We start from the raw sequence: 21,365 nt of genomic DNA, 5'->3' as shown, positions 1-21,365 counted from the left end.
AGGTCGCTTGCAGTCAGAATCAGGTGAATTCATAATGGGGAACAAGGAAATGGCAGACCAATTGAACAAATACTTTGGTTCTGTCTTCACTAAGGAAGACACAAATAACCTCCCGAAAATAGTCGGGGATCGAGGGTCTAGTGAGAAGGAGGAACTGAGGGAAATCCTTATTAGCCAGGAAATGGTGTTAGGGAAATTGATGGAATTGAAGGTCAATAAATCACCAGGGCCTGATAGTCTGCATCCCAGAGTACTTAAGGAAGTGGCCCAAGAAATAGTAGATGCACTGGTGGTCATTTTCCAACATTCCATGGACTCTGGATCAGTTCATATGGATTGGAGGGTAGCTAATGTAACCGTACTTTTTAAAAAAGGAGGGAGAGAGAAAACAGGGAATTATAGACCGGTTAGCCTGACATCGGTAGTGGGGAAAATGTTGGAATCAATTATTAAAGATGTAATAGCAGCGCATTTGGAAAGCAGTGACAGGATCGATTCAAGTCAGCATGGATTTATGAAAGGGAAATCATGTTTGACAAATCTTCTAAAATTTTTTGAGGGTGCAACTAGTAGAGTGGATAAGGGAGAACCAGTGGATGTGGTGTATTTGGACTTTCAAAAGGCTTTTGACAAGGTCCCACACAAGAGATTAGTGTGCAAAATTAAGGCACATGGTATTGGAGGTAATGTATTGACATGGATAGAGAACTGGTTGGCAGACAGAAAGCAAAGAGTGGGAATAAACGGGTCCTTTTCAGAATGGCAGGCAGTGACCAGTGGGGTACCGTAAGGTTCAGTGCTGGGACCCCAGCTATTTACAATATATATTAATGATTTAGATGAAGGAATTGAATGTAATATCTCCAAGTTTGCAGATGACACTAAGCTGGGTGGCAGTGTGAGCTGTGAGGTGGATGCTAAGAGGCTGCAGAGTGACTTGGACAGGTTAGGTGAGTGGACAAATGCATGGTAGATGCAGTATAATGTGGATAAATGTGAGGTTATCCACTTTGGTGGCAAAAACAGTAAGGCAGATTATTTTCTGAATGATGACAGATTAGTAAAAGGGGAGGTGCAACGAGACCTGGGAGCCATGGTACATCAGTCACTGAAAGTAGGCTTGCAGGTACAGCAGGCAGTAAAGAAAGAAAATGGCATGTTGGCCTTCATAGCGAGAGGATTTGAGTATCGTAGCAGGGAGGTCTTACTGTAGTTGTACAGGGCCTTGGTGAGACCACACCTTGAGTATTGTGTGCAGTTTTGGTTTCCTAATCTGAGGAAGGACATGCTTGGTATTGAGCGAGTGCAGCGAAGGTTCACCAGACTGATGCCCGGGATGGCAGAACTGACATCAGAAAGACTGGGTCGACTAGGCTTATAGTCACTGGAATTTAGAAGAATGAGAGGGGATCTCATAGAAGCATATAAAAAATTCTGACTGGATTGAACAGGTTAGAATTTAGAAGAATGAGAGGGGATCTCATAGAAGCATATAAAAAATTCTGACGGGATTGAACAGGTTAGAATTTAGAAGAATGAGAGGGGATCTCATAGAAGCATATAAAAAATTCTGACGGGATTGAACAGGTTAGATGCAGGAAGAATGTTCCCGATGTTGGCGAAGTCCACAACGAGGGGTCACAATCTAAGGATCAGGGGTAAGCCATCTTGGACCGAGATGAGGAGAAACTTTTTCACCCAGAAAATTGTGAACCTGTGGAATTCTCTACCACAGAAAGTTGTTGAGTCCAGTTTGTTGGATTTTTTCAAAAGAGAGTTAGATGTGGTCCTTACGGCTGAAGGGATCAGGGGGTATGGAGAGAAGGCAGGAGTGGGGTACTGAAGTTGCATGATCAGCCATGATCATACTGAATGGTGGTGCAGGCTCGAAGAGCCGAATGGCCTACTCCTGCACCTATTTTCTATGTTTCGAGGACTGCAGATTTGAAGAAGAACCCTTAACAATGTTAGCTATCTTGGGATCCAGAACAGGAAGTTGGGTGGTCAGCAGTTTAGTAGGAATAGGGTCAAGGGAGCAGGTTATTGGTCTCATGGAGAGATCGGAGAGAAATTGGAGAAAGATGCAAGTTCAGGGCTAAGGCAGGGGGGAACCTTTGAGGAAGTTTGGCCTGGTGGGCTAGGGGAAGGACAGGAAGTGGCAGAGGTAGCTGATTGGATAGTCTCAATCTATGAGACAAAAGAAGTCCATGAGCTCCTCCCACTTGTTGTTGGTGAGTGTGGTGGAGACAGGGGAGAGAGGGTCAAGAAGACGGTTAGCAGTAGAAAATAGTAGTCGGGGGTTATCTTTGCATTCCAGAATGATCCTGGAAGAGTGAGCAGTTTTAGCAGACACGAGTAGGACCCGATAATGCTTTATGCGGTCCAGCCAGATCTGGCGGTGAATGGCTAAACCAGTTGTCCGCCATATCTGTTCAAGTCTGCGCCCCTTGAGGGAGCGAAGATGAGGCCATACCAGGGGGAATGGCCAGGGTGAGAGTGTAATATAGTGCCTTTAACAACCAATTAAGTACTTTTGAAGTGTAATATAGGAGAAATGGCAGCCAAAATGCACAGAACAAGGACTCACAAATGTTTTTTCATGTTGTTGGCTGAGGGATAAATATTGGCCAGGATATCAGGGGGAACTCCCCAGCTCTTCTTTTACCTTCCCCTGACGGCAGACAGGACCCAGTTTAATATCTCATCTGAAAGATGGAATCTCTGACAATGTAGTACTCCCTCAGTACTGCCCTGGAGTGTCAGCTGAGATTTTGTGCTCAAGTTTCTCGAGTGGGACTTCTTGACTCAGAGGCCAGAGTGCTACTACTGAGCCACAGCTGACAATTGGAAGTCAGGTCTTGCTCACGGGTGACCTGTCCCACACTGCTACAGTATAAACTCTTGCTAGTGAAGAGAGAGAATAATTGTTTTCTTTAGTTGGCAAAAAACTGCTACATATAATCCATAATAATATAATACTCTTATTAAAAATGCAATTCAATTACAAAAAAAGCTGTGGGTGGGAGCAATAAACAAAATAACTTGTCCTGAGGTTTCACATGTCAGGAACTGCAATGGGCATCTGAAGGAATTTGCTATCATCCAACTTCAGCTACAAATTGACATTATAATCACTCTCATCTACAACAGACTTGCATTTTAACCAAATAAATTATATTTGAATCTGTTCTTCTGTTGTTGTCGAAGATTCAGGGGCTGAGTCAATTTATAATTTCAATAGAATTTAGGGTGCTCACTTCCCAACCATGTGTAGCACGTATTTTACAGTTTCCCTTGGTTAATACTGAAGCTATTAACATTGTCACTGCTACAAGTGCACTACAATGTTACAGGAACTTAAATTGCAAAGTTACACTTTGATAGAATTGTTGCATATTCATTTGGAACCCATGCAGAATTTGCTTGTGTATCATTAGTAACCTTTACATCCTTTATTCCCTCTTAACTATACAACTGTTTGCTGCTTTTATTAATTATAACAGATTAGAATTAGAAGTATGAAGTTTCTAAGCTTTACATTGAATGAGAGAAAGGAAGGGACCTGAATTAATGCCTAACTTTGAACTAGGTTGATTCTGGAGATGAGGGGGTTGGCTTAGGAGGATAGGTAGAGTAGATTGGGCCTACACACATTGGAGTTCAGAAGAATGAGAGGTGATTTTATTGAAACTTATAAGATAATGAGGGGGCTCGACAAAGTGGATGCAGAGGGGATATTTCCACTCATATGGGAAACTAAAAGTAGGGGACACAGGGCTCAATTTTCCCATTTGCGCCCTTTTTTTGAGCAGGCTGCTTTTTGTGGCCTCAGTTTAAAAAAAAGTTTCCCCAATCAATTTGCACCAGCGTAACTCAGTTAGTCACGATTTTTTTTAAGGTATTTTTTTTCAGCCACAGGGGACATAACCTGCCACCCGCACCAATTCTAGCCATTTAGGCAAGTTTGGCTAGCTGAGAGCTACTCCAGTTCTGCTTAGACCTGCGTATGTGGCCTCTGCAGAAAAACCTTATGGAGAGTTTAAGAAATTGGCGCATGTAAGGAAATTGGCGCAGGTAAGTGCAGCAGATGGAAAGATGAGAGAGGGGGGTGAGAGAGGTGGGGGGGGGGGAGGGAGCGGGGGTGGCGGGAGGGGAAGTCTTTCGGGTGTAGTTGGGTGCGGGGACCGGGAAGGAGGCCATTCAGCCTGGGATAGGGGCAGGGGAAAGGACCAGGAGGCCACGAGGCCTGGGCTAGGGGCGGGGGAGTGGATCGGCAAGTCCTTCGGCCTGGGCTAGGGGCGGGAGAGCGCACCGGCCTGCCCTTCGGCCAGGGCTAGGGGTGGGGACACATCGACAAGTCCTTCGGCCAGAACTAGGGGCAGGGGAGCAGACTGGGAGACCACTCGACCAGGGCTAGGGGTGGGAGAGCGCACCGGCAAGCCCTTCGGCCTGGGTTAGGGGCGGGGGAGCGGGACCGGCTTTAATAATTGGAGGCAAGTTGCTGCAATATATTTTAATGTGTTTTTAAGTTGATGCAATGTGTTTTAATGTGTTAGGAGCTGGCTGTATGTTTCACTTTGCAGCCTCAGCTTGCATTGTGTCCCTGGTTACCATGTCAGCCCGATCTTTTTGGCACAGATCAAGGGTCCACCTCCAAAACTAAAGGACAGGTAAGGCCACGCCAAAATGAAGAAATCCAACGGGGGGCTTGGAATTTTTTTTGGCATACTTGAGCCTCCCTAAAAACGGGCATAACTCTTCAAGTACAACCCAAAAAAAGCTTTGGGGAAAATTGAGCCCATTGTCTTAGAATAAGGGGCCGCCCATTTAAAACTGAGATGAGGAGGAATGTCTTTTCTCAGAGGGTTGTAAATCTATAAAATTCTCTGCCCCAGAGAGCTGTGGAGGTTGTCTCATTAAATATATTTAAGGCAGAGATCGACAGATTTTTGAACGATCAGGGAATGAAGGGTTATGGGGAGTGGGCAGGGAAGTGGAGCTGAGTCCGTAATCAGATCAGCCATGATCTTATTAAATGGCAGAACAGGCTCAAGGGGCCAAATGGCCTACTCCTGCTCCTATTTCTAATGTTCTTATGTTCACTAAAACACTAAAGACAAAACATTTTATCAATCTTATTAATTTGCTGAACACAATTTAAGAAAAATAAAATTTATTTCTTCTTTTCACAATTTAAGCAGAACATTGAGAATGCTTCTTTTGTTTCAGATAGTTGTGACTTTTACACAGCTGGTTTTTGATACTATGTTTAATGGAACTCTTCGATATGAACTAAGCTGATGGTTGTTCCAACTTGTTGCCAAAAAGTAGTAGAGAGGTTGGGGACAGCATCAAACAAGAAATTAGGGATGCGTGCAATAAAGGTACAGCAGTTATCATGGGTGACTTTAATCAACATATAGATTGGGCTAACCAAACTGGTAGCAATACGATGGAAGAGGATTTCCAGGAGTGTATTAGGGATGGTTTTCTGGACCAATATGTCGAGGAACCAACTAGAGGGCTGGCCATCCTAGACTGGGTGATGTGTGATGAGAAAGGACTAATTAGAAATCTTGTTGTGTGAGGCCCCTTGGGGAAGAGTGACCATAATATGGTAGAATTCCTTATTAACAATGCGAGTGACCCAGTTAATTCAGAGACTAGGATCCTGAACTTCAGGAAAGGTATCTTCGATGGTATGAGACGTGAAATGGCTAAAATAGACTGGCAAACGATACTTAAAGGGTTGACGGTGGATAGGCAATGGCAAATATTTAAAGATCACACGGATAAACTTCAACAATTGTAAATCCCTGTCTGTAGTAAAACTGCTGGCTCAACCGTGGCTAGCAAGGGAAATTAAGGATAGTGTTAAATCCAAGGAAGAGGCATATAAATTGGCCAGAAAAAGCAGCAAACCTGAGGATTGGAAGAAATTTAGAATTCAGTAGAGGAGGACAAACGGTTTAATTAGGAGATGGAAAATGGAATATGAGAGGAAGCTTGCTGGGAACATAAAAACTGACTGCAAAAGCTTCTATAGATATGTGAAGAGAAAAAGATTAGTGAAGACAAACGTAGGTCCCTTGCAGTCAGATTCAGGTGAATTTATAATGGGGAACAAAGATATGGCACAGCAGTTGAACAAATACTTTGGTTCTGTCTTCACGAAGGAAGACACAAATAACCTTCTGGAAGTACTAGGGGACCGAGGGTCTAGTGAGAAGGAGGAACTGAAGGATATCCTTATTAGGCGGGAAATGTTAGGGAAATTGATGGGATTGAAGGCCAATAATTCCCTGCAGCCTGATAGCTTGCATCCCAGAGTACTTAAGAAAGTGGCCCTAGAAATAGTGGATGCATTGGTGATCATTTTCCAACAGTCTATCAACTCTGGATCAGTTCCTATGGACTGGAGGGTAGCTAATGTTTAAAAAAAGGAGGGAAGAGAGAAAATGGGTAATTATAGACTGGTTAGCCTGACATCAGTAGTGGGGAAAATGTTGGAATCAATTATTAAAGATGAAATAACAGCGCATTTGGAAAGCAGTAACAGGATCAGTCCAAGTCAACATGGATTTATGAAAGGGAAATCATGCTTGACAAAGCTGGAATTTTTTTGAGGATGTAACTAGTAGAGTGGACAAGGGAGAACCAGTGGATGTGGTGTATTTGGACTTTCAAAAGGCTTTTGACAAGGTCCCACACAAGAGATTGGTGTGCAAAATTAAAGCACATGGTATTGGGGGTAAGGTACTGACATGGATAGAGAACTGGTTGGCAGACAGGAAGAAGAGAGTCGGGATAAATGGGTCCTTTTCAGAATGGCAGGCAATGACTAGTGGGGTACCGCAGGGCTCAGTGCTGGGACCCCAGCTATTTACAATATACATTAATTATTTAGATGAAGGAATTGAGTGTAATATTTCCAAGTTTGCAGATGACACGAAGCTGGGTGGCACTGAGAGCTGTGAGGTGGACGCGAAGAGGCTGCAGGGTGACTTGGACAGGTTAGGTAAGTGGGCAAATACATGACAGATGCAGTATAATGTGGATAAATGTGAGGTTATTAACTTTGGGGGCAAAAACACGAAGGCAGAATATTATCTGAATGGCGGCAGATTAGGAAAAGGGGAGGTGCAACGAGACCTAGGTGTCATGGTACATCAGTCATTGAAAGTTGCCATGCAGGTACAGCAGGTGGTGAATAAGGCAAATAGTATGTTGGCCTTCATAGCTAGGGGTTTTGAGTATAGGAGCAGGGAGGTCTTACTGCAGTTGTGTAGGGCCTTGGTGAGGCCTCGCCTGGAATATTGTGTTCGGTTTTGGTCTCCTAATCTGAGGAAAGACGTTCTTGCTTTTCAGGGAGTGCAGCGAAGGTTCACCAGACTGACATATGAGGAGAGACTGGATCGACTGGGCTTTTATTCACTAGAGTTTAGAAGGATGAGAGGGGATCTCATAGAAACATATAAAATTCTGACGGGACTGGACAGGTTAGATGCAGGAAGAATGTTCTCGATGTTGGGGAAGTCCAGAACCAGGGGACACAATCTAAGGATAAGGGGTAAGCCATTTAGGACTGAGATGAGGAGAAACTTCTTCACTCAGAGTTGTTAGCCTGTGGAATTCCCAACCGCAGAGAGTTGTTGATGCCAGTTCGTTGGATATATTCAAGATGGAGTTAGATGTGGCCCTTACGGCTAAAAGGATCAAGAGGTATGGAGAGAAAGCAGGAAAGGGGCATTGAGGTGAATGATCAGCCATGCTCTTATTGAATGGAGATGCAGGCTCGAAGGGCCGAATGGCCTACTGCTGCACCTATTTTCTATGTTTCTATGTAATAATAAAGGGCAACTAGAAATTAAAAAAGGGTTTCTCACTTAACTACAAAAGGTGTCCATACAAAGAGCAATATTTTGAAATATTAAGGCCAATTTAATCTGTTTACTAAAATAAAAAGTAGCCCTACCTGTTTAACATCAGATATTATGAGTTTCTATTTGCTGTCTAAGATTCTTAGAATTGTATTCCAATAATGAAGGATAAATTGCACATGTACAATCTCCAGGAAGTATTTTTGTATTTCTTCATTAGGTCATGACTGAAAATAGAAACATAGAAAATAGGTGCAGGAGCAGGCCATTCGGCCCTTCGAGCCTGCACCGCCATTCAATAAGATCATGGCTGATCATTCAACCTCAGTACCCCTTTCCTGCTTTCTCTCCATACCCCTTGATCCCTTTGGCCGTAAGGGCCATATGTAACTCACTTTTGAAAATATCTAACGAACTGGCCTCAACATCTTTCTGCGGTAGAGAATTCCACAGGTTAACCACTCTCTGAGTGAAGAAGTTTCTCCTCATCTCAGTCCTAAATGGTTTACCTCTTATCCTTAGACTGTGACCCCTGGTTCTGGAACTCCCCAGCAACAGGAACATTCTTCCTGCCTCTAATCTGTCCAATCCCATCAGAATTTTATATGTTTCTATGACATCCCCTCTCATTCTTCTAAACTCCAGTGGATATAAGCCCAGTTGATCCAGTCTCTCCTCATATGTCAGTCCTGCCATCCCGGGAATCAGTCTGGTGAACCTACGCTGTACTCCTTCAATAGCAAGAACGTCGTTCCTCAGATTAGGAGACCAAAACTGAACACAATATTCTTGGCGTGGCCTCACCAAGGCTCTGTACAACTGCAGTAAGACCTCCCTGCTCCTATACTCAAATCCCCTAGCTGTGAAGGCCAACATGCCATTTGCCTTCTTCACCGCCTACTGTACCTGCTGCCAACCTTCAATGACTGATGTACCATGACACCCAAGTCTCGTGGCACCTCCCCTTTTCCTAATCTGTCACCATTGAGATAATATTCTGTCTTCCTGTTTTTGCCACCAAAGTGGATAGCCTCACATTTATCCACATTATACTGCATCTGCCCACTCACCTACCCTGTCCAAGTCACCCTGCTGCCTCTTAGCATCCTCCTCACAACTCACACCACCACCCAGCTTAGTGTCATCTGCAAACTTGGAGATATTACATTCAATTCCTTCATCTAAATCATTAATGTATATTGTAAATAGCTGGGTTCCCAGCACTGAACCCTGCGGCACCCCACTCGTCACTGCCTGCCATTCTGAAAAGGACCCGTTTATTCCGACTCGCTGCTTCCCGTCTGCCAAACAGTTTTCTATCCACGTCAATACATTATCCCCAATACCATGTGCTTTAATTGTGCACAATAATCTCTTGTGTGGGACCTTGTCAAAAGCCTTTTGAAAATCCAAATACACCACATCCACTGGTTCTCCCCTTGTCCACTCTATTAGTTACATCCTCAAAAAATTCCAGAAGATTTGTCAAGCATGATTTACCCTTCATAAATCCATGCTGACTTGGACCGATTGCTTTCCAAATGTGCTGCTATTTCAGCTTTAATAATTGATTCCAACATTTTCCCCACCACGATGTCAGGCTAACTGGTCGATAATTCCATTTTCTTGCTCCCTCCTTTTTTAAATAAACTGCACTATGGGTCAGAATGGGAAGTGGGGGAGATGGAGGTGAGGGAAAGTTCTGCATTAAAATCACTGGAACTACTTCACAATTCATGCATTGTGTTTAAATGTTCATATAGTCTTCATTATAATTTTAAGTTAATTCATCTGTAGCACAAATAGAATCCATAAAGATATTGGGATAAAAGCTATACAGGTTGAATGTCGCTTATCTGGCGCCCTTGGGACCAGGCCTGTGCCGGATAAGGGATTTTGCCGGACGAGGGGAGGTCACGTGTTCTAAGGGGAGCAATGCTATACAAATCGTTTTTATAGCTGCCAGCCAGCCCCCAGCCATTTTACTTTGATTTCAAACCCACCATAAAATGTTCAATAAAGAAAGGAATACCTGTACTGTATCTAAAACCTTCAATAAAAAGGAGTACTGTATCTTTAATTTGTTGTCTGACTGAAGCTGGGCCCAACCATTTAATAACGTGCCATTTTAAATATTTTGCCCTCACAAACGTATTCAGGTAGCTGTTTCTGTCTCAATTGAATATGCAGTTTATTTACTAAAAATACTTGATAAATAAGGGAAAATAAGCACTTTTGGATCTCATAGGAGCTTTGCTCCACTAGTTATTAAGGGACGCTATTCAGCCAGCCCCCAGCCAACCAGTCGGCCAGCCCCGATACTGATGTCCCCGACCCCGCAATTGGGGATGTCTGTGTCGGGCCTGGCTGGCTGGCATTGCGGCGCGGAGATTGTGGGGGAGTCAGTGGATCGCGGATGCCCGTCGGGCCCGGTTGGATGGGGGCAGGAAGGCAGTGTGGCACAGAGATCTTTGAATGCCAGTCATTCCCTTGTTCAATTTGCTGCACCACAACCTTCTCATCTCCCAGGGAGAACAAAGACTTTCAAAAGGAAATATAGAACTATAATTGCTCCTTAGTTTTAGTGCACATGACATTTTGTGTGTGATTCAGCTATATTTGATAAGTGATACATCCAACCATACACCATAATATATAATCTAATTACAAACTCTGCAGTTACCTGCCTACTTCCTGCTCCTACTCCTTCAATTAACTCCAAAGAAAACCTGCTTGTGCTCTTTATTTTTAAGATATTTTTGAATAGCTCCCTTTAAGCGTATTTAAGTTGATAACCTCCTTGTTTATTGTTAATTTTTTCATTGTCCATGTCGAAGTTCTGCACATGCGCTACCTGGTGGCCGTAAATGGTGCCGGACGAGGGGTAGTGCCGGATAAGGGAGTCCCGGATGAGGGAGGTTCAAACTGTATTCGCTTATGGCGCTGACTATAAATCATTCATAACTGCCACCCAGAAACTAAGTCATTTATCGGATATAAAATCACAAATTCTTGCTCTATTACTTCTGTATGTGATCTATTGTAATTATGTGCTATCACACTTGAAAATACCTGGACACTTGTCATAAATGAGTTACATACGTACCTGCTCCATATGTATGCAGAAGGCGATGGGTTTGCATCAGCTTTACATTTGAGTTGCACATTTTGTCTGCCAACAAACCAGTTTCCGTCATAGCCCATCACAGTAACTTCAGGTGCATCTGGAACAAATCATCACATAAGAATATAAGAACATAAGAAATAGGAGCAGGAGTAGGCCATACGGCCACTCGAGCCTGCTCCGCCATTCAATACGACCATGGCTGATCCAATCATGGACTCAGGTCCACCTCCCTGCCCGCTCCCCATAACCCCTCATTCCCTTATCGTTTAAGAATCTGTCTATTTCTGTCTTAAATTTATTCAATGTCCCAGCTTCCACAGCTCTGTGAGGCAGTAAGCTCCACAGATCCACAACCCTCAGAAGAAATTTCTCCTCATCTCTGTTTTAAATGAGTGGCCCCTTATTCGAAGGTCATGCCCTCTAGTTCTACTCTCCCCCATCAATGGAAACATCCTCTCCGCATCCATCTTGTCAAGCCCCCTCATAATCTTATACGTTTCAATAAGATCACCTCTCATTCTTCTGAATTCCAATGAGTTGAGGCCCAACCTACTCAACCTTTCCTCATCAGACAATGCCCTCATCCCCGGAATCAACCTTGTGAAGCTTCTCGGAACTGCCGCTAAAGTATATCCTCACACAAATATGGAAACCAAAACTGCACATAGTATTCCAGGTGTGGCCTCATCAATATCCTGTACAACGGTAGCAAGACTTCCCTGCTTTTATACTCCATCCCCTTTGCAATAAAGGCCAAGATTCCATTGGCCTTCCTGATCATTTGCTGTACCTGCATACTAACTTTTTGTGTTTCTTGCACAAGTACCCCCAAGTCCCGCTGTACTGCAGCACTTTGCAATCTCTCTCCATTTAAATAATAACCTGCTCTTTTGATTTTTTTTCTGCCAAAGTGCATGACCTCACACTTTCCAACATTATACTCCATCTGCCAAATTTTTGCTCACTCACTTAGCCTGTCTATGTCCTTTTGCAGATTTTTTGTGTCTTCCTCACACATTGCTTTTCCTTCCATCTTTGTATCTATCGTCAGCAAACTTGGCTACATTACACTCGGTCCCTTCATCCAAGTCATTAATATAGATTGTAAATAGTTGGGGTCCCAGCACTGATCTCTGCGGCACCCCATTAGTTGCTGATTGCCAACCCGAGAATGAACCATTTATCCCGACTTTCGGTTTTCCGTTTGTTCGCTAATCTTCTATCCATGCTAATATATTACCCCCAACGCTGTGAACTTTTATCTTGTGCAGCAACCTTTTATGTGGCACCTTGTCAAATGCCTCTGGAAGTCCAAATACACCACATCCACTGGTTCCCCTTTATTCACCCTGTTCGTTACATCCTCAAAAGAATTCCAGCAAATTTGTCAAACATGACTTCCCCTTCATAAATCCATGCTGACTCTGGCTGACCGAATTTTGCTTTTCCAAATGTCCTGCTACTGCTTCTTTAATAATGGACTCCAAACATTTTCCCAACCACAGATGTTAGGCTAACTGGTCTATAGTTTCCTGCTTTTTGTCTGCCTCCTTTTTTAAATAGGGGAGTTACATTTGCAGTTTTCCAATCTGCTGGGACCTCCCCAGAATCCAGGGAATTTTGGTAAATTACAACCAATGCATCCACAATCCCTGCCGCTACTTCTCTTAAGACCCTAGGATGCAAGCCATCAGGTCGAGGGGATTTATCTGCCTTTAGTCCCATTATCTAACTGAGTACCACCTCCTTAGTGATTGTGATTATGTTAAGTTCCTCCCCCCACATAGCCCCTAGACTATCCGCTATCGGAATATTGTTAGTGTCCTCTACCGTAAAGACTGATACAAAATATTTGTTCAGAATTTCTGCCATCTCAATGTTCCCCATTACTAATTACATGTTGACTGTTGGAGCAGATATCTCCTCCAATTAATTATACGCTAAACATAGTTACAATCACGAAGTGTTCGCGATTTAAAATAGATCCCTTAATTTGAAGAGGGCTAATCTTATGCCAATAGCCTAGTTTTATGTCCATTTAAATTAAAGTAAGCAAAACCAGAGGCTATGGGTCAATGATTCCCCATCTAATATTCCACCAGTACTGTATCATATTTGGGAGTATCAAATCAGAGAATCAGCCCTCATTTTCAATTATGTTTTAATAACCTAAATTCAAGCCTAATGATCAATGCCATGTTACATACACAAGTTAAAGTAGAATAAAAGCATGGAAGGAGCACTTTTAGTTCAAAGTATGTATTGTCTCTTTTTAAAAAAAGAAAATAATGGTCCAATTAGATATATAATTTTTTTTTGAAACTTCAACTTTATTGCAGGGAATTTTAAGATTTTTATTCTGCTAGACTAATCCAGTGATATGAAGCACAATAAACATCCCTGTATTTTCTGAAGTGATTCCATCTAGATGCAGGCATACTGAAGTTGGCTGCATGAGCAATTCAGATTATTCAGCCTGTAGTATGAGTGCTTGGGGACAGGCAGGTCAGCACCAACCACCTGGCTGGTTTGAAGTCATGCCAGTCTGGATATGTTTCCCATAATCAAAGAATCAATTACAACAGGGACTACACTTCAAAAAAGTACTTCATTGACTGTAAAGCACTTTGAGATGTCCGGTGAAAGACACTATCTGAATGCAAGTCTTTCTTTCATCAAAGCAAGGTAGGTGGGTCCCAAAATAAATATATTATAGCACAAATAAATATTATACGACTTAAAAAAAGTACTTTTTGAAAAGTACTCCCTTCTTCCTCTAAAATTAGAAAAGCAAAGAAGTGTTGACGAAATGCAACAGTCTACATGGAGACAGCATTTATTTAAAAAATACTTGCTGAATTTTCATCAAAATGAATAATAGAGTTGCAGTATTATTATACATCCACAGGTAAAATATAAATTAATCGATGGTTTAAAGCTCTAACTTAAAATTCTCCAACAACAGGATTGCCATGAGTTTGCAAAATTACAGTGGTGCGCATCACCACCCAGCAGTTAAGTACTGGTTTAGTTTCACTTTTACTTTTTTCTTGCTTCCTTTGTTTCCTTCTTACAATTTTTTTTTGCTTGACTCATGTTTCTAATCTTCAACAGATACATAGCGGTAATGTTACTGGACTAATAATCCAGAGGTGTGGACTGATAATCCAGAGTTCACATATCACCATGGCAGCTGGGGAATTTAAACATTCAATTAAATAAATCTGGGATAAAAGTTAGCATTAGAAATGCTGACCATGTAACTACTACATTGTTGTTAAAAACCCATCTGGTTCACTAATGTCCTTTGGGGAAGGAGATCTGCTGTTCTTATTGGTCTGGCCTACGTGTAACTCCAGATCCATCATCATCATAAGCAGTCCCTTAAAATCGAGGAAGACTTGCTTCCATTCAAAAAGTGAGTTCTCAGGTGACTGAACAGTCCAATACGGGAATTACAATCTCTGTCGCAGGTGGGACAGACAGTCGGAGGAGGAAAGGGTAGGTGGGGTGTCTGGTTTGACACACGCTCCTTCCGCTTGTTTTCTGCATGCTCTCGGCGACGAGACTTGAGGTGCTCAGCGCTCTCCCGAATGCACTTCCTCCACTTAGGTCGGTCTTTGGCCAGGGACTCCCAGGTGTCGGTGGGATTGTTACATTTTATCAAGGAGGCTTTGAGGTTATCCTTGTAATGTTTCCTCTGCCCACCTGGGGCTCGCTTGCCGTGTAGGGGTTCAGAGTAGAGCGCTTGCTTTGGGAGTCTTGTGTCCAGCATGCGGACAATGTGGCCCGCCCAACAGAGCTGGTCGAGTGTGGTCAGTGCTTCGATGCTGGCCTGATCTGGAACACAGACGTTGGTGCGTCTGTCCTCCCAGGGGATTTGCAAGATCTTGCGGAGGCATCGTTGGTGGTATTTCTCCAATGATTTGAGGTGTCTACTGTATACGGTCCACGTCTCTGAGCCAAACAGGAGGGCGGGTATCACTATAGCCCTGTAGACCATAAAGCTTGGAGCCAGATTTGAGGGGCTGATCTTCGAACACTCCTTCCTCAGGCGGCCGAAGGCTGTGCTGGTGCACTGAAGGCAGTGTTGAATCTCGTCGCCGATGACTGCCCTTGCTGATAATAGGCTCCCAAGATATGGAAAGTGGTCACCCTGTCCAGGTCCGCGTCGTGGATCTTGATGACTGGGGGGCGGGGGGGGGGGGGGGGGGGCAGTGCTGTGTGGCGGGGTCAGGTTGATGGAGGACTTTTGTCTTACAGATGTTCAGCATAAGGCCCATGCTTTCATACGCCTCAGTGAATATGTTGACTATGACTTGGAGTTCAACCTCTGAATGTGCGCAGAGGCAAGCATCGTCTGCGTCTTGTGACTCGACAACAGAGGATGGGACGGTCTTGGATCTGGCATGGAGGCGACAAAGGTTGAACAGGTTTCGCACTGGTTCTATTGGTTAGTTCCACTCCAGCGGGGAGCTTGTTGAGTGTGAGGTGGAGCATTGCAGCGAGGAAGATCAAGAAGAGGGTTGGCGGGATGGCGCAGCCCTGCTTGACCCTGGTTCGGACTTTGATGGGGTCTGTGGTGGATCCGTTGGTCAGGATCATGGCTTGCATGCCATCGTGGAGCAGGTGGAGGATGGCGACAAACTTTTGGGGGCAGCCGAAACGGAGGAGGCGGCTCCATAGTCCCAATCAATGGCCTATATATGACTCCAGATTGACAGCAATGTGGTTGACTCTTAACTGCCTTCTGAAATGGCCTAGCAAGCCTCTCAAGGGCAATTAGGGATGGGCAATAAATGCTGGCCTTGCTGGCGACGCCCACATCACGTGAATGAATAAAAAATATTCCTCAGCAAGAGCAAAACTACTTTTACAATTTATGTTGATTGAAAAGCAGTTTCTTTTGGATCACAAACATTCAATTCAACTGTCATTTGTTTACAGGATGTGGATAATTCTGTCAAAGCTGCATTATTAATTGTGCATCACTAATTGCCGAGTAAGCCTTTTCCTTGAATAATTGCAGTCCGTGTACTGATAAAACGTTGCTCCACTAATATTAGTGCATCAGGATGTGTGAAAAATTAACTACAGGGTTAGGTTGGACACCAATGAGCCTCAAGATCAGTAATTGCATTCAGACATTGCCAATAATTTGAAACAAAAGTGTTTTCTTGCACAAAAACAATTTCAAACTAATTACTAGTGGGTGCAAGTGCACAGCATAAACTATCTATAGTTCAATTAAACAAGGGAAGTTGAGATGGGAAATTCAAATAACACACAGGTGCAGTAGGGGATGCCTTACCAAGGCACCAGGCAAGTTGTACGAACTGAGTAAAGGTATTTTGTACCTCAACAATTCATGGAAGAGGGAGGGCGAGGGAGAAAGAAAGGGTGGGAAGGGGTGGAGAGAGAGAGAGAGAGAGAGAAAAAGAGAGAGAGAGAGAGAGAGACTGATATGTCCTTACTGTACAGTATAAATGCACACGAGGCCCATACTTGAGAGAAAGTCACTCTGTGACCAGTTACCTTTATTAACAACACCTCAAGTGATGACGGTGGGTGCAGCTTCCCCTTTTAAACCTGAAAGTCCAGGTTAGGAGTGTCTCCCACAAGTTCACCCCCTTGTGGTCAATGTTCTCAAGGTGTATAACTTAGGTCAGTTTATACATGGGTTACAATGATAGCTGAATACATGACATCACCTCCCCCCAAAGTCTTATTGGGATCACAGGTTAAGTCTCTCTGGTGGTTTACGCTCCCTTGTAGAGCGCCTGAGTTGGGGCTCCGGTTGTTGGGTGCTGGCCTGAGTGTCTGCTGTTTGCGGTGCCTCAGGCCTGTCCGGACTGCCCACAGTGACTGGGCTCTCCTCCACTTGGTTCCGGTGTTCGGTCACCTGTGGTGGAGTAAACTCTATGTCGTGTTCTTCCTCTGCTTCTTCTATGTGGTTGCTGTACTTCCTTTTAGTTTGATCCACGTGTTTGCGGCAGATGTGTCCATTGATAAGTTTAACTACCAAAACCCTATTCCCCTCTTTGGCAATCATAGTGTCTGCAAGCCATTTGGGCCCTGCAGCGTAATTAAGGACAAAAACAGGGTCATTGACATCAATCCATCGTGCCCTTGCATTCCTGTCATGGTAGCCACATTGTGACTGACACCTGCTCTCAACAATTTCTTTCACAGTAGGGTGTATAAGGGACAACCTGGTTTTGAGCGTCCTTTGCATTAGCAGCGCTGCGAGTGGAACCCCTGTGAGCGAGTGTGGTCGGGATCTATTGGCCAACAGGAGGCGTGATAAGCGGCTTTGTAGGGAACCCCTTGGATTCTGAGCATCCCGTTTGATTATCTGCACTGCTCGTTCCACCTGGCCGTTTTAGGCCGGCTTGAACGGTGCCGTTCTGACATGGTTGATTCCATTGCCTGCCATGAAGTCCTGGAATTCAGTGCTTGTGAAGCACGGGCCATTGTCACTGACCAAGACATCCGGTAGACCATGGACGGCGAACATTGTCCGTAGACTTTCTATCGTGACAGAGAATTTGCTTGAATTTAAAATGGCACACTCAATCCATTTGGAGTAGGCCAAAAACATTTTTCCCATGAAAGGACCTGCGTAGTCCACATGGATGCGTGACCATGGCTTGGCGGGCCAGGACCAGGGACTAAGGGGGGCTTCCCTGGGTGCGTTGCCCAGCTGAGCACATGTGTTGCACCTGCGAACACAAAGTTCCAGGTCTGCATCTATCCCTGGCCACCAAACGTGTGACCTGGCAATTGCCTTCATTATGACAATGCTCAGGTGCTCATTGTGAAGTTCTCTGATAAACACCTCTCTGCCCCTCTGGGGCATGACTACTCGGTTTCCCCACAGTAGGCAATCGGCCTGAATCGAGAGTTCATCCTTGCGCCTATGAAACAGTTTAAATTCCTCAGGCCATGCCCCATACATGGCTGCCCAGTCCCATTCAGGACACATTTCTTAACTAAAGACAGTAGCGGGTCTTTATTTGTCCAGACTTTAATCTGACGGGCTGTCACAGGTGAACCTTCGCTTTCGAAAGCTTCAACAGCCATGACCATCTCAGCATCATGTGCAGTTGCCCCCTCAGTGACGGCTAGTGGGAGCTTGGAGAGTGCATCGGCGCAGTTTTCAGTTCCCGGTCTGTGCCGAATTGTGTAGTCATCGGTGGCTAACGCAAGTGCTCACCTCTGTATGCGGGTCGATGTATTCGCATTTATGGCCTTGTTGTCGGCCAAAAGGGACGTTAGGGGTTTGTGATCTGTCTCCAGCTCAAATTTCCTGCCAAACAGGTACCGGTGCATTTTTTTTTTTTTAAACTGCATATACACATGCTAGCGCTTCCTTTTCTACCATCCCGTGGCCCCTTTCTGCCTGGGACAGACTGCTGGAGGCATAAGCTACCGGCTGTAACTGACCATTGGCATTCACATGCTGCAACACACCCGACCCCATAGGACGACGCATCGCACGTTAGAACAAGTTTCTTACACGGGTCATATAACGTTAACAGTTTGTTGGAGTATAACAAGTTGCGTGCTCTATCAAGAGCCCTTTCCTGGCTGTCCCCCCAGACCCAATTGCGACCTTTGCGTAGGAGTATGTGTAGCGGCTCTAACAGCGTGCTCAATTTGGGAAGAAAGTTACCAAAATAGTTCAGGAGCCCCAGGAACGAACGCAGCTCCGTCGTGTTACGGGGTCTGGGTGCTCTCTCGATCGCTTGTGTTTTGGACGCAGTAGGTCTGATCCCATCTGCTGCTATCCTCCTCCCCAGGAATTACCTCTGGAGCCAAGGTGACGCACTTCGCCTTTTTCAGTCGCAGCCCTACCCAGTCCAGTCTGCGTAGCGCCTCCTCCAGGTTGTGGAGATGTTCTTCAGTATCACGACCAGTGAGGAGGATGTTGTCTTGAAAAACCAGTGTCCTTGGAATCGACTTGAGGAGGCTTTCCATAACGGTCGAACGAATCCCAAACGGACATCTGTTATACTCAAATAACCCTTTGTGTGTCGTGATGGTGGTCAGCTTCTTCGACTCACTCACCGGCTCCTGGGTCATGTAAGCTGAGGTCAGGTCCAATTTTGAAAAAGGTTTGCCACCGGATAGCGTCGCAAAGAGGTCCTCCGCTCTCGGTAGTGGGTACTGGTCTTGGAGTGACACCCGATTGATGGTGGCTTTGTAATCGCCACATATCCTGACCGACCCATCCTCCTTGAGCACCGGCACGATCGGGCTCGCCCAGTCACTGAATTCGACTGGCGAGATGATGCCTTCCCTCAGCAGGCAGCCCAATTCGCATTCTATCTTTTCCCGCATCACATACGGCACCGCTCGAGCCTTGTGGTGTACTGGCCTGGTCTCCGGGTTTATGTGAATCACTACCTTGCCCCCATGAAAGTGCCGATGCCGGGTTGAAATAATGAGTCAAATTTCTCCAAGACCTGTGAGCATGATACTCGCTCCACAGAAGAAATTGCATCGACATCGCCCCATTTCTAGTTCATAACAGCAAACCAACGCCTCCCCAGTAGTGCGGGACCTTCCCCCAGGACAATCCAGAGTGGCAATCTGTTCTCCAATCTTTGTGGGTCACGACTACCGTGGCGCTGCCTAGCACCGGAATGATCTCCTTTGTATATGTCCGTAGCTGTGCGTCAATCGGCAATAATTTTGGTCTCCTGGCCTTGGACACCCACAACCTTTCGAACTGTTTGATACTCATCAGGTACTGGCTGGCCCCTGTGTCTAGCTCCATTAATACTGGGATGCCATTGAGGAGCACTTTCATCATTATCGGTGGCGTCCTGGTATATGAACTGTATACGTGCGCCACATGAACTCGCTGAACTTCAGCTTCCAGCAATTTCCCCCAGTATTCATTTGGCCTCGTAGGGCTTACATCGGGCCCGTCCTCCTCGTACATCAACCTGGCTGCAGGCTTCCTGCACATACGCGCCAAGTGACCACTGACGTTGCAGTTTCTGCAGGTATATTGCTGATACCTGCAAGCTCTGACTGTGTGTTTGCCTTCACACCTCCAGCATGAGCTGGAGGCCCCGTGGTTGGAAACAAAAGGTCCATTACCAGTCGATCGTCTCTGACTGTCTCTCTAACTGTCCTTAAGCGCACCATTACTGGCCGCATTGTCCATTGCGATGGCATGAATCGCCGTTCAGCTAGCCATTGTCTCTGTTGAATTCCCCCTTTGGGATCGACTACATGCTGGGGCATGTCCGACTGCCCTTGTCTGCCTAGAGAACTGTGTGCTGCGGTAACAATGTTGACTCCCTGGTCGTTTGCCGCATTTGAGCCAAGAATTTTGTCAAACATCATTCTAGTCTCTTCCTCCCCGGAGATAAATGCCTGTACTATCAGAGCCGCCGCTTCCAAGGTCAAATCTTTGGTCTCAATCAGTTTCCTGAAAACCCCAGCGTGCCCGATGCCCTCAATAAAAAAAGTCTCGCAGCATCTCCGCTCTGCATGCATCTGTGAACTTACATAGGCTCGCCAGTCGCCGGAGATCTGCCACGAAGTCAGGAACGCTTTGCCCTTCTCGCGTGTAAAACCGGTGTCTCGCCACGTGCATGCTGCTCGCCGGTTTAAAGTATTCCCCGATCAACTTACTGAGCTCTTCGAACGTCCGCCGGCTTCTCTGGCGCTAGAAGGTCCTTCATCAGGGAGTACGTTCTGGATCCACAAACCGTCAGGAGATGAGCCTTGCGTTTGTCGGCTGAATCCTGTCCCAACCATTCCTTAGTGACAAAACTTTGCTGTAGTCTCTCAATAAAGTCGTCCCAATGATCACCAACATAGTACCTCTCTTCTGTGCTGCTAGTGGCCATGCTCACGTGGTCTAAATCCCAGTTTCTCGTCACCAATGATATGTCCTTACTCTACAGTATAAATACACACGAGACCCATACTTGAGAGAAGGTCACTCTGTGACCAGTTACCTTTATTAACAACACCTCAAGTGATGATGGTGGGTGGAGCTTCCCCTTTTATATCTGAAAGTCCAGGTTAGGAGTGTCTCCCACAAGTTCACCCCCTTGTGGTCAATGTTCTCAAGGTGTACAACTTAGGTCAGCTTATACATGGGTTACAATGATAGTTGAATATATGACAGATACAGAAAGAGCGTACAAGGCCCGGCGGGGGGGAGGGGGGGGGGGCGAAAGAAAGAGAGGGCGGGGAGGGGGGGGGGGGAGTGGCAAAGAGAGGGAGAGAGGAAGAGTGAGGGCAGAGGAAAGAGGATAGGGGCAAGGGTGGGAAAGCCAGGAGGGGATCTGACAACGGGCAGGGGGCTGAGAATGGGGGTGGGAGGCCGAGAA

General features: G+C 45.3%; 1 protein-coding gene across 4 annotated transcripts in view; it reads right to left on the bottom strand.

Moving 5' to 3' along the window:
- Positions 1-21,365, bottom strand: part of nectin3b (nectin cell adhesion molecule 3b) — a 350,178-nt gene that overhangs the window by 45,852 nt on the left and 282,961 nt on the right. For all 4 annotated transcript variants that reach the window (XM_070891821.1, XM_070891822.1, XM_070891820.1 and 1 more), the window contains one exon: positions 10,987-11,104. In XM_070891821.1, the coding sequence (XP_070747922.1) occupies positions 10,987-11,104 (118 nt within the window). The remainder of the gene's footprint in view (positions 1-10,986; positions 11,105-21,365) is intronic.

Source organism: Pristiophorus japonicus, chromosome 10 (assembly GCF_044704955.1).
Source record: "Pristiophorus japonicus isolate sPriJap1 chromosome 10, sPriJap1.hap1, whole genome shotgun sequence".
Classification (NCBI taxonomy): Eukaryota; Metazoa; Chordata; class Chondrichthyes; family Pristiophoridae; genus Pristiophorus; species Pristiophorus japonicus.
This window is presented reverse-complemented; position numbering and strand designations above follow the sequence as displayed.